Source organism: Lacerta agilis, chromosome 13 (assembly GCF_009819535.1).
Source record: "Lacerta agilis isolate rLacAgi1 chromosome 13, rLacAgi1.pri, whole genome shotgun sequence".
Lineage (NCBI taxonomy): Eukaryota > Metazoa > Chordata > Lepidosauria > Squamata > Lacertidae > Lacerta > Lacerta agilis.
In genome coordinates, this window is record NC_046324.1 from 14566983 (window position 1) to 14583481 (window position 16499).

Consider the following 16499-nt stretch of genomic DNA (forward strand, 5'->3'; position numbering starts at 1 on the left):
ATCAGGGTCCTGGGTTCGAGCCCCATGTTAGGCAAAGGATTCCTGCACTGCAGAAGGTTGGACTAGATGACTCATGGTCCCAACTCTACAGTTCTACGATTTGATGAAGTGTCATGGCCAAGTGGGGATTTAAATGCAGGTCTCCCAAGTCCTAGTCCAACACTCTACGACACTGGGTGGAAAAGACTCAAGGCAGTCTCTGGATGATAGGAAATTAATGAATATGTCTCTAAGATACGAAAGAATGCTATTTTAGAGTTCAGAAACATAATAATGGTAGGACTCTACCTCATCTTACTATTTTATTTTGTTTCTTTGTTGAATTTATATACAGTGGTATCTCAGTTTATGAACTTAATCCGTTCCTGAAGTCCGTTCTTAAACCAACTCCGTTCTTAAACAGAGGCACGCTTTCCCTAATGAGGCCTCTCGCTGCCGGTGTCCTTCCACCGTTCAGCTTCCGTTCGTAGACCAAGGTAAAGTTCGCAAAACGGGACACTGCAGTACTTCCGGTTTTGCAGAGTTCATAAATCGAATACGTAAACAGGGCTGTTTGTAAACCGAGGTACCACTGTACCGCCCTATACCTGGAGGTCTCAGGGAGGTTCACAGAAAAGATCACAATATATAAAATAAAAATAAAAACAATAACCCAATAACACCTCCCCCCCCCAAAAGGAGACACATTTTAAAAGGGTATAGGATGTCAATCAGGTCAACCAAAGGCCTGGTTAAAAAGGAATATTTTTGCCTGACGCCTAAAGGTGTGTAATGAAGGTGCCCGGCGAACTTCCCTGGGGAGAGCATTCCACAGATGGGGAGCCACTGCAGACAAGGCCCGTTCTCATGTTGCCAACCTCCAAACCTCTCGAGGAGGCACATGGAGGAGGGCCTCAGAAGATAATTTCAGGGTCCCGGTAGGTTCATATGGGAAGAAGCAGTCCTTGAGGTATTGCGGTCCTGAGCCGTTTAAGGCATGGCTAGGCAAACCAAGGCCCAGGTGCCGGATGCGGCCCAATCGCCTTCTCAATCTGGCCCGCGGATGGTCCGGGGATCAGCGTGTTTTTACATGAGTAGAATGTGTCCTTTTATTTAAAATGCAGCTCTGGGTTATTTGTGGGGCACAGGAATTTGTTCATTCCCCCCCCCCTAAAAAAATATAGTCCGCCCCCCCACAAGGTCTGAGGGACAGTGGACTGGCCCCCTGCTGACAAAGTTTGCTGACTAATTGGTAGCCAGTGCAGTCAGACCAGGATCGGTGTAATATGCTCAAACCGTCTTGCTCCAGTGAGCAACCTGCCTGCTGAATTCTGTACTAGCTGAAGTTTCCAAACCGCCTTCAGAGGCAGCCCTACATATAATGCCTTGCAGTAATCTAACCTTGAAGTTACCGGAGCATACAGAACAGTAGTTAGGCTATCCCTGTCCAGACAGGGGTGTAGCTGGGTCACCGGCCAAAGCTGATGGAAGGCACTCTGGGGCATCTTGCCATAGTGACCAGATTCCCCTGGCAATAGTACCCGTAAGCAAGGTCTCCTCAGTAGGCTTGGGTGGGGCTTGCTGCATGGAACCAGTGACGTAGCAAGGGGGGCGTAGGGGGCGGACCGCACCATGTTCCATAATGGAGGGGGTGACAAATGATCAAGGAACAATTACTGCCCCACTAGGGCGGTTCATAAAAAACTTTTTTAAAAAATGCCTGCTCCAAAGGTCTTATCTTACTATACTAGGGATTATATAGCTATATATGAAATTTCATGTATATCGGTTCATATCTTGACCCTCCTCCACCAAAATAGCTGTTTACTTGGCTGTTTTCCTATGTCGTGAAGGCTGAAATTTCAGTTCAGTGAAGCACTTACTGTTCCCAACCCTAACCCTGTGGAAAGCCATCTAATTAGACTTTAATTTGATTTTGAGATGTTTTTAGGAGGTAATTTAGTTATTGTTTGATTTCATACCAATGTTATGTATCTGATGTTAGCTACCCTGAGCCCGACTTCGGCCAAGGAGGGCGGGATATAAATAAAAGTTGTTTTATTATTATTATTATTATTATTATTATTATTATTATTATTATTATATTCCTTTGTAAGAAAATATGAAATAATGTAAAACCATTTTTGCAGGGGGGGAATCAATGGGGGGGACGACAAGAAATTTTCCGCGTCGGGTACCACCTGACTTTCCTACGCCTCTGCATGGAACAACCCAAGGGTGCACCACCTGCAGCTTTCTCAGCTATAATGTCAATTTTGGTACCCAACGGAAGTCCTGCTGCAGCAGCAAACGGGAGTATTTGCCATCACACTATGCAGCACCCGGCTTTGCCCCATTGAAGCACACAGCAATTCCTGAGGCAGTCATTTCTGACATTTCCATGTGTGTGTGTATGTGTGTGTGTGCACGTCTTTAAAATCAGCATCCATCTTTAAGAGGCACTCATCTTTCTAGACATCTGACTGGTGTCTATGGAGTATTGCACTCAGCGATTAAATTAGATGGCACTCTCTCTCAAAGCCTACCCGTCTTTAGCCAAAGGAAACAAACTTAAGAGCACAGAAGCGGGTTCTATTGTTTGCCATTGGAAAGGGCCGAGTGTCCTCCACCTGGCTGGTTTTTACAGCACTCCTAAAACAGCTCCTTTCGGTGCTAAGGCTCCCCCCCCCTCCGTAAAATCTGCCAAGTGCAATAATCATAGGAGGTCACTGCCACCTGTGGCCCAGAGTCAGTATCACAGTCTGCTGCAAATATTCCCTACATGTAATCTATTGGGGCACACTGGGCTCTTGAGAGCGAGGAGGGAGAGATTCACTCCAGTTTGCATTTAAAGGTGAACTGACCAAACCTGCACTTTCCACAACAAAATGTGAATGGAAACCCAGATATCTTGCCTGGAAACCTGGAGAGTCGCTGCCAGTCAATGTAGGCAGATCAAGGGTCTGACTCAGTATAAGGCTGCTGTCTACTGGATCAGACCACCAGACCACCTAAGCCCATCGGTGTTGTAATCCAACAGCATCTGCAGGGCACCAGATTGGCTACCACTGATTTACAACAGGGAGACAAACGAAAGACTTCATCCCTTCCATTTATCTCTCCCCCCCCCCCCGCTTTACCCCCAAGGGATCTTAGGGCAGAATGTGCGGCTGCCTTTCCTTGTCTCCCCACAACAACCCTGCGAGGCAGGTTAGGTTCGAAAGATAGAAACTGATCCAAGGTAAGCTTTGTGGCTGAGCAGACTTTTGAACCTGGGTCTCCCTGATAAAAGTCGAGCTCTCCAGTCACTATTCCACACTAGATATGGTTACTGCTTCTCCACTGCAAAGCAGTAAGCCAGGTGTAGTCCCTTGAGCACTACAGTGTGGCGTAGTGGTTAGAGCACTGGACTAGGACCTGAGGGTTCAGGATTCAAATCCCCACTTGGCCCTGACACTTACCAGGTGGCCTTGGGGCACTCACAATTTCTTGGCCTAACCTACCTTGCAGGGTTGTTGCTAGGACAACAGAGAGGTGGAGGCAGCAGAGTGAGAGAACCATGTACATCAACTTGAGCTCCTTGGAGGAAAGGTGAGAGATAAATGCAATAAATAAATATAAATAAGGCTGGGGGCAAGGGCAAGGTTGCTTGGAACATTCCTGTTATTGGTGTGTGTGCTTGCTTCATTTTGTTTCATTTATAAATCACTTCCTATGAAACATCAGGATGAAATGAACAATAAAAACATCAACAATTTTTTTAAAAAAAAATCACACACAATTCAAATCTAATTACTTCCTAATCATTCATATTATACCATAATATCTTAGTCTAAGATTCTCTGTTCTTTTTATTTATTTATTTATCTTTATTTTTCTCTTATTTACTTTTTGCTAGCGCAGCTTACCCCTTCTGGAAGCACTTTTTAAGCAGATTGACTTTATCCAGAAGGTTTGTATGTTTTGCCTTTGTTTTCATCAAAGGTTGAGGTAAAAGTGTAATTCAATTGAGTTTGCTTGCGTGTTTCCATATATTATGCAGATTTGCCACTCTACCCCCCAGTATGCATCTCAATGTTCATTGTATGGGTGAGATGGGGTCCCCCCCCAATAAATAAATAAATAAGAAAGATCTGGCAAAGGAAGGTTTTCGAAACCTGTTTTTGTGAACCTTTGTGAACCAGAGGTTCTGTGGACCATTTCCATATTTAACATCTGTGAGCCATCACACTTTTCCTGTTGTCTCACCAACCGGCGGACCTAACATGTGATGATTCCCAGATGTACAAGCCAGGCAGTTCCCAAAAGGCCTATTGAGTTTCACTGAAAGCAAAACAGCATCCTTGCCATGAAACATTTGTTAACGCAACAGACACAGATACTCACTAGTGCTGGGAATGATGCACAAATATTTTTTAAGTATGAGGTGGTGACGCGATCCAATTTATCTTTGGAAGCAAGATGAGCTTTGTGCGGACATGCGCCGGACTGAGATTGCAATTTAGCGCCCCAAACATTAAACCAGCCCCGTCTTACCCATTGGGGCTACTGGCGCGGGGCGCCAGGGCACCAGCCCCACCAGGGGCGCCCCTGCTGGCGGCCGGGCACTCGCGCGCTGGCAGCGCTACCTCTGCTGCCCATGCCGCTTCCGGGCGGGCTGCGAGCCGGCCGCCCTCGCTAGTGGGGGAGCCGTGCGGCTGCACCGGCAGCGCTGCTCCCCGGGGCATGGGGGCGCCGGAGGAATCGCCGCGCCACGGCGGCCGATGTGCTTAAGACGGCTCTGCATTAAACGGTCTCTTGCCACCTGCAGATAAGGAGGTCAAATCCAGGAAACGGAGGGAAATTATAAGGGGAAAAACTGTGAGGGGAAGAGAGGCTTTGTGCTGCTCATTGTGGCATTTCACCCCTAAAGGTTCTCCAAGGGTTAACTTGGCAGGGAGGAGATTGACCAATGGGAGCTCTCCAGGCAATTAGAGTGTGGAAGGATGGCAGTTAGAGAGGATAGAAAAGGCAGTTAGAGGTTGGAAGTTAGGCAGTTGAGTCAGACTTAGAGGGGGATAGAGAGAGATAGAGCTAAAGAGCAGAGCTAGAGCAGGTTGAATAATTAACAGGAGGCATTAGGGATAGTTATTGGAATACTAGGTAGAGCGTTGAAATATACTTATCTGAATAACCATACAGTTATATTAAACGTTTTACCAAGTCATTTGAAACCATTACGCTTTGTACAAACAATAAAGAAATTTATGTTTTATTTTTACCACAATCCGAATCTGAAGTGAGTTATTCATTGCCAGAGTGAATACTGGCTGGTGGCAGCGGATATACCATATGTCGTTGGGGCAGTTACCAATAGACCGTTAAACGTCCGGGGGTGCTGCTCAGGTCTGAGAGAGTGACCGCGACACTCATCAGGCAATGGCTTTTTCCACCTGCTTGTCCCACCTTCTAGCCCTAGAAGCCTCTTCTAGACCATGGGTAGGCAAAGTAAGGCCTGGGGGCTGGATCCGGCCCAATCGCCTTCTAAATCTGACCCACGGACAGTCCGGGAATCAACGTGTTTTTACATGAGCAGAATGTGTGCTTTTATTTAAAATGCATCTCTGGGTTATTTGTGGGGCATAGGAATTCACACACACACCCTGCAAAATATAGTCCGCCCCCACCCCCCACAAGGTCTGAGGGACAGTGGACCCAGCCCCCCTGCTGAAAAAGTTTGTTGACCCTTGTTCTAGACCATTTAAGAAGTGCCCTGGCAGGGCCTTCCTGGGACCTCAGCCACCTGCGGGTGGGTAGCCCTTTCAATTTCCCACAATGGTCCCCACAGAGTCTTGCTCCAAAGGATTGTGGGAAATAAAAATGGAAGAGGGCAAAATAGAAACCGACAGAGTCCAACTGAGGTTAGCGTGCCGAGGGCCTTCTCAAAGATGGAACCAGGGCCGTCTTGTAATAGGTGCTGGGTGATGCGGTGCACCAGGGCGCCAGGTCCCCCAGGGGTGCCCCCGCGAGCCTGCCGGCATACCAGGCGCCCCCTCCCCAACCCGCGCCCGCCCCCATGGGTGGGCGGGCGGGCGCTCGCGCGCCGGCGGGCGAGCTGCAAGCTTAGCCGGCCGCCCTCCGGAGCCCCAGCTGGAGTGCTGGGAAGGACGCGAAAAGCCCCGCGCTGCTCCAGCACCACGCCCCTCATCCCCTGCTCGCCCACCTCCCTCCCGTGCTGGCCACCCCTCGGGAGATGAGGGGCGGGGCGCTGGAGCAGCGCAGGGCTTTGGACGCCCTTCCCAGTGCTCCAACTGGGGCTCCGGAGGGCGGCCAGCTTGCAGCGCCACGCCCTCATCTCCCGCTCGCCCCCCCCCCCGAGGGGCGGCCAACACGGGAGGGAGGTGGGCGGAGAGGCGGCCCACTGGGGGCGCCGAGGGATCGTCGCGCCAGGGCGCGCGATCCCTTTAAGACGGCGCTGGATGGAACCTATCTTAGCATGCAGTTGCCTTTGAAAAAAAGAAGGTAGGTGGGATTCCCTCTGGACTCCAGCGCTGGATTTAGGACAGTGTGGAGTAGCACAGGTAGCCTGGAGTGGGATGAGAGACTGTCCATACTGGGCAAGGGGGGCAGCTGGGGCGGTCTGTACTGCTGCCCGGTGGTTGCTGTGTGTCAGGTGTTGGGATTATGGGTAGCAGGGGAGCTTTAGGGTGGCACGGTGGTGGTTGGGTGTTTTTGTAGAGGGGCCGGAGCCACTTCCTGTCCCTGGAATCAGTGGCTGCCCTAAAAACAACTCTGATTTCCCCAAAAAAAGCTCAACAAGCTTGGTCCCCCTCAGGCTGTTTCTTCATACAGGACACTGAGCTGAGGGGGCACCAAATTTTGGGCTCACACAAGGCACCATATTACTACTACTACTAATTTATTATTTATACCCCGCTCATCTGGCTGGGTTTCCCCAGCCACTCTGGGCGGCTTCCAACAGAATATTAAAAACACGATAAAACATCAAACATTAAAACAGGGCTGCCTTCAGATGTCTTCTAAAAGTGAAATAGTTGTTTATTTCCTTGATATTGGATGGGAGGGCGTTCCACAGGGCGGGCGCCACTACCGAGAAGGCCCTCTGCCTGGTTCCCTGCAATCCTACTTCTCGCAGGGAGGGAACTGCCAGAAGGCCCTCGGAGCTGGACCTCAGTGTCCGATGAGGGTGGAGATGCTCCTTTGCGTATACTGAAGATTGCCAAAGTCATTCTGGACTCTGTCTGTCGTCTTGTTTAACTTAGCAAGTAAAACCTTTCTGGTCACCATTCTCTTTTTAAAAGAAAAGCTGGATCATTCCTAGGAACACAGGAAACTGCCTTATTCTGGTCCCTACCCCCTCGCTCAGTACCAGCTGCAGTGGCTGGCACTGCTACTTGCACTTCTTGCTCTCTGGGTCGTCTGGAAGGTTGGGGAATCTCAGGCACACAGCCCAAATGTGGCCCCTCAATCATCTTTATCTGGCCCTCAGAACTCTCTCTAGGCCACGCCCCCTCTTCCCAGGCTACATGCGGTGGGGTGTGGAACACAGAGCAGTCAAATACAACATTCCTAGAGTGTTAGTTACAGGTATCTGAAGAAGTGTGCATGCACACGAAAGCTCATACCAGGAACAAACTCAGTTGGTCTCTAAGGTGCTACTGGAAAGAATTTTCGATTTTGTTTTTATTCCTAGAGTGGACATGTTTAGACATGAAGAGGGATGTTTGTCCAGCCAGTAGATAAACTTCCTGTTTCCTCCTGTGCTGGGACAAACTCCCTCTACATGTGACCAGAGATGGGCGTGACTTTACCTGTGCAGGTAAGAAAGGCACAGGACTGGGCACCACACCTCTCTCTTCTCCATTTTGCTTTCGTTGAAGAAGCATCAGCCTGAGATGCTTTCGAAGGAACTATCTCCTTATGGGATAGATTCCAGGTGTATATGATTTGAAACTTAAGTCTGCCTTCTGGGATCCACCTGTGAACAGAATGAATGAGTAAACTATTTTATACTTTTTATACAAGACTGTGTCGTGTCTATTCTTTTTAGGGGGGGGGGATAAAGGGGAATTACCAGGAAACTTATTTTAGAGGCTTAAGCAAGCCTGGCAAAACGTTATCTGCTGTGTAAGTTTAAAAAAGGGGAATGTTACTCTGCTAAATTATAGAACTTGTTAACACAAGTTGGGAAGGATATAATTAAACAATATATCCTCTCCTGCCTCCCTGAACATTACCACACATGCTTCACTGACACCCTGGGTGTTTTTGCCTGGCTGGAATGTGTCCTTGATCATCCTTCTTCCTTCTCCGGAATGAGGACAGAAAGGACAATGGGAATCTGTCTAAAGCTAAAATTTACATTTGACAACTCTAGCCTATTTTGCTTCTAGCCACCACTGGCTTCTGGCAAGTTGGCCAGAAGGGAATTATGTCCCTCAGGCTGTAAAACTGTTTCTCAAACTTGGGTCTCCTGCTGTTTCTGGGCTACAACTCCCATCAGGGATGATGGGGATTGTAGTCCGAAAACAACTGGAGACCCAAGTTTGGGGAACACTGCTGTAAAATGTTCCCCCAGCCTTGGACTTCAGGATGAAATGCAACAGGGTTGCTTTTTACCTACTTGGAGAATAAGCTGTCCTCACAAAATGACTCTCCCACCCCCCCCCACCCCCCACCAAATGGTGCTTTTTATGCTAACGCTTTATCTGAACTGTTTCTATTGGGTTGTTGTAATACTGGTTCCTAGCCACCTCATGTATTTCAAGAAGCTGGCTGTACTTTTGAAAAGAAATCTACACACCAGGGGGGAAATAAGTGAGGGCTTCTGCACCATTAGAAGCATGACCTTTGCAGTTTTACTAAGCAGTGAGCCCCACTGTGCAATGGGACTACTCCTGGGAAACATGTGTAGCATTGCAGCTTTAATGTTCCTGGAGGAGGGAATTTTGACAGGGGCAGCTTGTTCTACAGGGGAAAATAAATGTTGCACCTGCTAAAGTTCCCTCCACACAGCTCTTAAAAGGTGCACGAAATCAGCGTTCTGTTACACGTTGTTCCCTTGCTAAAATCTGCTGGGAAAATAAAAGGAAGAGGGCGCAAAATAATGGAGCACTGTCATGGCTACAAACCAAATCTGCTCCAGGGACGCTAGGGCTTCTCAGAAGCTTCTCAGAGACTCTGCAGGGAGCTGAAGGGATGTGGGTGGGTGTGGAACTCCTGCTTTGCATGCAGGAGGACCTCAGTTCAATCTCTGGCATCTTCAGGCTGAGCTGGGAAACATCCCTGTCTGAAAACCTGGAGAGATGCTCCTAGTCAGTACATGCAAACAATACCAAAATGTGGCCAGATTCTGTATAAGGCCGTTTCCTATGTCTCCCGATGATCAGTAACAATGGTGGACAACCTCCCTTGGAAGACAACTTCCCCACAATCACTTGCCCTGCAGTGATGAGCTTCAGGAGTTTGAATGTGTTTGTTGCGCCCCACAAACTATCCCTTTGCGAAGGGACTAGGGGTCTTCTAACAACTCCCAGCACCCATAACAAACTACAGTTCCCAGGATTTGCAAGGCTGGGGGAAGCATTGACTGTTTGAAGTGGTATGATAGGGCTTTAAATGGAAAGTGCAGGTGTTGCCTGGCTATGCCTCTACCAGAGCTGTATGGGAAGGATAGTTCAGGCGCTAGAGCATGAGACTCTTAATCTCAGGGTTGTGGGTTAAGGTCCCACATTGGGCAAAAGATTCCTGCATTGCAGGGGGCTGGACTAGATGACACTCGTAGTCCCTTCCAACTCTACAAGTCTGTGATTCTGTGATATGTGAGGGTTCCTGGGTGAACATCTAACGCTTCAGGTTTTCAGGGGTGGTTTATTACTATTATTATTATTTATTGGACTTACTAGTCACGAGGTTTTCAAAAGCTGAACCAACGGAGGAGGTGCAAAGGTTATCATGGCTTGGGCAGATGGGTTGCTGTGGAAAGTGTTCCCTGAAGGTGGGGGGGGGGCTGCAATAAATCATAGGGGCAATATTTGAGCTACTCAGCATATTTGCAAGCTTTGCAGTTCAGTCACTAGATGGGGCCAGTGCGCCACTGTCCTCACTTATCAAAACAGTTCGACATTTGCAGCCTTGCTGATTACTGGTCAGCTATACTGCATGGCCTGTTGTTTTTGTCCATGGAGTTTTCTTGGCAGGGATACTGGAGTGGCTTGCTGGTTCCCTGATGTTGGGAAAGACTGAGGGCACAAGGAGAAGGGGACGACAGAGGACAAGATGGTTGGACAGTGTTCTCGAAGCTACCAACATGAGTCTGACCAAACTGCGGGAGGCAGTGGAAGGCAGGAGTTCCTGGCGTGCTCTGGTCCATGGGGTCACGAAGAGTCGGACACAACTAAACAAGAACAACAATACTGCATGGCGGGTTACTAGGGTGGACAGATGAAAAGAGGACCAGGCTCCTATACCTATAGCAGATGGAGAGAAGAGGGAATCAGAACTCTAAGACCATTCTCTTTTGCATCAGTAGGTCACTAGGAGTCTTAATCCTGCTGTTTAGTCACCATTTAGGATTGGATTGTAAAAGCATGCACTCTTATTTGGAAGTATGAACAACTGAATTAAGTGGGACTTTCTTCTGGGTACACGTGCATAGAACGTTAATGCTGCTGTTGCCCACCCCACCCCCCAGATACGTTGGCAGCTAAGGGTGTCTTCACATTATTATCTTGATAATAATATCACATTATTGTGGCATTATAATTATTATTAATTAAATGTGTATACCGCCGTATACCCATAGATCTTAGGGCCATAGGAGCCAACTGCTAAGGGCAGAGGGGTCTTGGGCTTCCCCCAATAAAATATTTAAGGGGAACAAGTTCCCCCAAAGCTGATGGGCATTGCCATTAAAATGGTGTTCTGCACCATGTCATGTGATTATGTGGAGAGGCGCTTACCTGCCCCCCCTCCATATTTTGTTCAAGTTCGTACCCCTGCTCACTGCAGTTAACAACATAAAATGGCTAGTAAAGGTAAAAGGTAAAGGACCCCTGGATGGTTAAGTCCAGTCAAAGGCAACTATGGGGTTGTGGCACTCATCTTGATTTTCAGGCTGAACCACCCCTTCTGATTCTAAACCACTGAGCCTCTTGGGCTTGCCAATCAGAAGGTCGGCAGTTCGAATCTGTGCAAAGGGGTGAGCTCCCATTGCTCTGTCCCAGCTCCCGCCAACCTAGCAGTTCGAAAGCACACCAGTGCAAGTAGATAAACAGGTACTGCTGTGGCGGGAAGGTAAATGACGTTTCCGTGTGCTCTGGCTTCCATCCCAGTGTTCCGTTGCTCCAGAAGCGGTTTAGTCATGCTGGCCACGACCTGGAAAGTTGTCCGCAGACAAACACTGGCTCCCTCGGCCTGAAACTGAGATGAGTGCCGCAACCCCATAGTCGCCTTTGACTGGACTTAACCGTCCAGGGGTCCTTTACTAAGGTAAGCCTAAAATGGCTCATATTCACACTTTAGCTAGAGACAAATTAGGAACAGTTTAAGGACTCCGATCTACATGTTGTATTTCCAGTTTTTAAATCCATGTTCACTGATTATAAAAAATGCATATGGATCCTGTTCTCTGTTATAAAATATTACTGTTTGACTTGTTTTCTCTCAAACCACCTTCACATTGATTGGAGCCTTAAGCCATTCCTACCTTGTCTTTGACCAAGGTGTGAACACCTTTGCAAAGCGGCAAAGGCATCCTCACCCTGTCAACACCCTCCGGTGTGAACAGGAACAGAAATTAATGAAGTCCTGCTGATGTAAAAAAAAGTCCTGCTGATGTTCCTATTTGCTGTTGCTCATTACTTTTCCTGTGTCATAGTCTCTTAATATTGCTGTGTGCTTTTTAAAAAATACATATATGAGCTGCTTTAGACAACGAATGAGAACGGTGAGATAGAAATCCATTAGCAAAACTAAGTAAGCGAAGTGAGTACGGCAACTGCACGCAACCACCCACGACCGCTCCAGGCAGAAGGTCACATGTGGTCTTTGCAGGATAAAGGCCACAGTTAAGCGGGTGCAGAAGCCCACTTCTTGCGCAGCCCTGAACACGTGATAAACGGCGGCTGGGAAACCCGTGCACCGCCCTAGTGTGGTCTCCAAACAGGCAGGAGCAGCTGCTGGGAGGGAACACGTGCCAGCAAACCCGGGCTTGCTGCTGCGTTACGTGTGAAACGACCCTGAGCTTAGCCTACTTTGCAGTTCCTGCTGGCTTGCAAATAAGACTTTTTGGAAATGGAAATAAAAATCCAGCTGTCTCCTTGACCTCGAATAGCCTTCTTTCTTAAGCCCCTAGAAAGCATCGGGATGCCACCTCCGCCGCCCGAGCAGCATAGGCGCCCTCCGCTTCGCCATCCTCGCTCGGCCCTCTCGCGCACCCGCGTCTCTCGCTTCCGACGTGGCGCCTCCCGCTCGCGCAGCTCCATCTCCCTCGCCGTCTCTAAGCGATAACGGAGCGTGGGCGTCCCCGCCAAGTTCTCTCGGGTTTGTTTTTTTGCTTAGGTTCCAGCGAACCGACCAATAGCCGGGCGAGCTGCCTTCCGTCTCATTTGCATAGTGGTCTCCGCTGGCCAATGGGCGTGCGGGCGTGGAGCATGTTTGGAATGCTCTGGTCCTCCCCTGCGCGCGCTCCCGGGTGGCGACGGAGCGGGCGGCTGCCTTGGCAGAGCAGCCCGAGGAGGAAAGCTCTTGCCAGCTTCTCGGCCGGGGCATCGGCCCTGGAAACGCCTCTGCTTCCCCTTGGCTGGAGAGTCCGCCGGCGTGCAGCTCTTGCTGCGCCCGGAGCGGAGGGATCATGTCGGTGGCGGGCCTGAAGAAGCAGTTCCACAAAGCCAGCCAGGTAAGAGAAGCTTTAGGCGCTGAGGAAGATGGTTTGTTTTGTAGAAACCTTGCAACCCTCCATGCCAAGCTCGGAGGAATTGCATAGCACTTTTTATCACCTGCTCTTTTCTGTCGAGTCTTATCTATAGCTCCGTATTGCCTACACTGGCTGGCAGCAGCCAATCCGACCTGGAGATGCTGGCAGTGGTTGAACCCGGGACCTTTGATATGCAGAGTAGATGCTCTGCGTTTCACCAGTGAATTGCTCCACCTGAGGATCTCGGGGAATGTGCTGCCTGTTGGATTTTCCAATCAGATTTTCCTGGGTGCATTAGACTCGGGCTCTTTTCCTGGGCCATTTTGCACATGATGTGGAAGGGAATTTGTGTTTGCTCAGAAAAGAGTTGTAGCCAGTCACTGGTCCCCCATGGACCCCTGTAGCCAGATGCGTATTTTGCAAATGCTATGCTTGTGATGTTTGTACATATTTAGGGAACACATCCTTGTATGCAGAGAGAGAGGGAGAGGGAGAGAGAGAGAGAGAATGTGGGGAGAGGTGAAGGAAGGAAGTCCAGATATCACTTTGGGGAATCCTTTTCCTGCTCTCCTAGGCATAGCAACTCCTTTGCCATATCCAGTTTAACTCTTGAGTAACCCCTATCAGGGAATTCAACTTTCCCCCTCCTCTGGAGGTGATCATGCTTACTCTGGATTAAGCTATGTTGAGTAAGCAACCTATTTCTGTTTAATTCTTACCTTCCAAGCCAATTTAGCATCTTCCATGCCATAATAGCATTGGTGGGTTGGTTATTATTTCTGATTCTGTATTTCCAGGCCTCTCTTGCTCTTGTGCTAGGTGCTGTATTTGTATGCAATTAAGCCCATGCTTCTGTCTTGTCCACCCCTCGCTCCATAGTCCTGCTTAGTCTAACACATGGGAATTAAACAGACCATCTTGGATGATTGGGCTGGGTGCCCGTTATATGCCAATGATGTTGGTTGGTAGATCTCCAGATCAACATGCTGGTTGGTTTGTACAAGGTTCTGTGATGTGTGTTTTCCAGTGCTTCGTGCTTTGGAGGGGATATTGTGGGGTTTTTTGGTTTAGATTTGCTGTGGATTTATATTTTTCTGAAAGAGAAGTCCTGTTTGCCTCTCTCAGCCTCCCTCAATCCTGGATATCAGGGATGGGCAGCCTCGAGCTGTCCTGGCCTTTCTATGTGGCCCTCAGAACCCTCACTAAGCAACATGACTCACCAGCTCAGCCTCACATCCTCCTTGAGCATTTATGGTTGGCTGGAACAAATGTGGGCTTTGGCTTTGGCTTGCTTAAGGGTGCAAGAGGTGGACTAAGAAAGGTTCCCTACCCTTGTTGTACATTAGTGAATGGACTTCCTATTCCGCTATAGACTTTTATCTGCCCGTTACCTTTTTTCTCATCTGCTAGGATGCTGTTCTCTTCTTCTTTACATACATTTGGTTGTATCTCCTCCTTTCTTCTATTTACCCCCAAGCCCTTCTTCCATTGCCAAAGAGAAAGGTATCGTCGTATTAATTCTTTGCAGCATGGTTAGGTGGTGGTTTGTTGTGCTGCGAAGCTTTGAAGTGATTCCAAATGATCCAGTCCATTTTGGTGTTGGAAACTGCCTTATATCGAGTCAGAGCATTGGTCTATTTAGCTTGGTGATGTCTGCACTGACTGGCAGCAGCTCTTCAGGGTCTCATGCAGGTACTCTTTCCTAGTCCTACCTGGGGGACCTTCTGCATGTAAATGTGACCGTTGGGCTACAAATGGTCAAAGTGTGAGAGTGCCTTTCAAACTTGGGCTTCTAAAACAGACCTCTAGTTTGCCAACAGTTTGTTAATTAGATATATATTCCACCTTTCTTCCAAGGATCTCAAGGGCACGTACCTGATTCTTCTACACCACCCCATGCCAGTTTTCCCAATTCTGTGATAGTTTAGGCCAAGAAATAGTTGACTGGCCCAAAGTCAACTATTTCCAATCCAGTCATTTATTGTGTTTGACAAAAAGCCATTACAAATTCGATTACATATCCAGCAAGTCAATTAAAGCCTGTTGAAAGAAACCCAGAGATATACATCCACTTACAATAAGTCATATTAATGAATTGCCTGCACAGTCTATGGCATTGTCTTTTATATAGCTAGCGCAAATACTTTTAGCGGCTTTAGCAAATAGGGCTGTTTTGTTTGTGACAAGCGGATCGCAATCAGATTATACATTTTCACTTCAGAGTTCTGTCCCTGTAGCGGTGCCAGCATCTGTTCCAAAAATCTCTCTCTGGGGTTTTGATAGAGCTGACAATGGAGTATATAATGGGGGAGATCTTCTACCTCACCTACCCCACAAATACAAAGTCTTAAATGTCTTGGAACTTTTCTGTATCTTCCATTTAAGACAGATGTAAGCATTGTTTGAAAAGGGAGAGCTGTGAATGCAGTTCTCAGGGAGGCAAAGCTAAGAGACTGCAAGAATTGAGCTCTGGTGTGATTAGATTTCAGCAAACAGTACCAATGGGAGAATTTTGAGGTATGGATTAGAGATAAATATTGCTTGTTATCCGGTTTATAAATCCAAATCCAATCCTGAGCAGGCTTTTAACTAAAGTCAACTAGTTTCATGGCTGAGTGGCAACTTGAACCTTAGTCTTCCCCATCTTAGTCCACCATTCTGGACTATAGTGTGTGAAAACAAGATGAACTGGCTAGCAACTCTTTGCATGTTGGCACAGTGGCATTCCTTCCCATTCTGGTTGAGAATGTACTGCAAATAAATGACTAACATAGGCATGTGTGGGCAGAGATGCCTGTAAAATGGTTTCAAATGACTTTGGTGATAAGTTTTGTTCCTGGGCTCAGTTAGCAGGCTGCTCAAACTTGTCTGAGCTCCTTTTGTTCTCTTAAACCTTTGTGTTGCACTGTTTTCTGGTGGGATTCGATCCCATATAATTGAAAGGGAAGGCAAGCACCCATCCGGTTGTGCTGATGCAAGTGTAGCATGGCATTTCTCTTTTCTCCCAGTGGTCATCTCTCCTCTGGTCACTGCTGCGGATACACAACCTGACTGATCCACACGCGGCAGCCATCTGCAAGGGATTTCCACATGGGGGGCAGGATTGATGTTGCCAGCCTTTGTGTCACGTTTGCAGACATCTTTGTAATGTTGAGTTGGTCTGGCAATGGGCCTGGTGCCGGAAACCAGATCCTCATACAGCATGTCCTTGGGAATCCTACCATCTTTCATTCTATGGGCATGTCCAAGCCAGCGTAGACGTCGTTGAGGCAGAAGTGTGAATATGCTGGGAATGTGGGCTTGGGAGAGGACGTATTGGTTTGAGAGAGCTGTCTTGCCAAGTGATGCCCCAAATCTTCCTGGAAGTATAACTCCTGGCTGGTATAAGTTGCCCACAACTCACCTCCATAAACCAGCATGCTCAACACTCAAGCCTGGTAGACCTTCATCTTGGTATTCAATGTTATTTCCCCATACCCTTCTGGAGGGGTGAGCCATTGCGGTAGTTGCCTTGCCAATATGCTTGACCAGCTCAGCTTTGATTGAGAGGTTGCTGGTTATGGTGGAGCCCAGGTCGACAGAATCGTCTACCACCTCAAGCGTG

General features: G+C 48.2%; 1 protein-coding gene across 1 annotated transcript in view; it reads left to right on the forward strand.

Annotated features, from left to right (window-relative positions):
- The first annotated feature begins 12654 nt into the window (after window positions 1-12654).
- SH3GL3 (SH3 domain containing GRB2 like 3, endophilin A3) overlaps window positions 12655-16499 on the forward strand; it is a 42886-nt gene continuing 39041 nt past the window's right edge. The window contains exon 1 of the mRNA XM_033167540.1: window positions 12655-12877. Within this exon, the coding sequence (XP_033023431.1) occupies window positions 12833-12877 (45 nt within the window). The 5' untranslated portion in view covers window positions 12655-12832. The remainder of the gene's footprint in view (window positions 12878-16499) is intronic.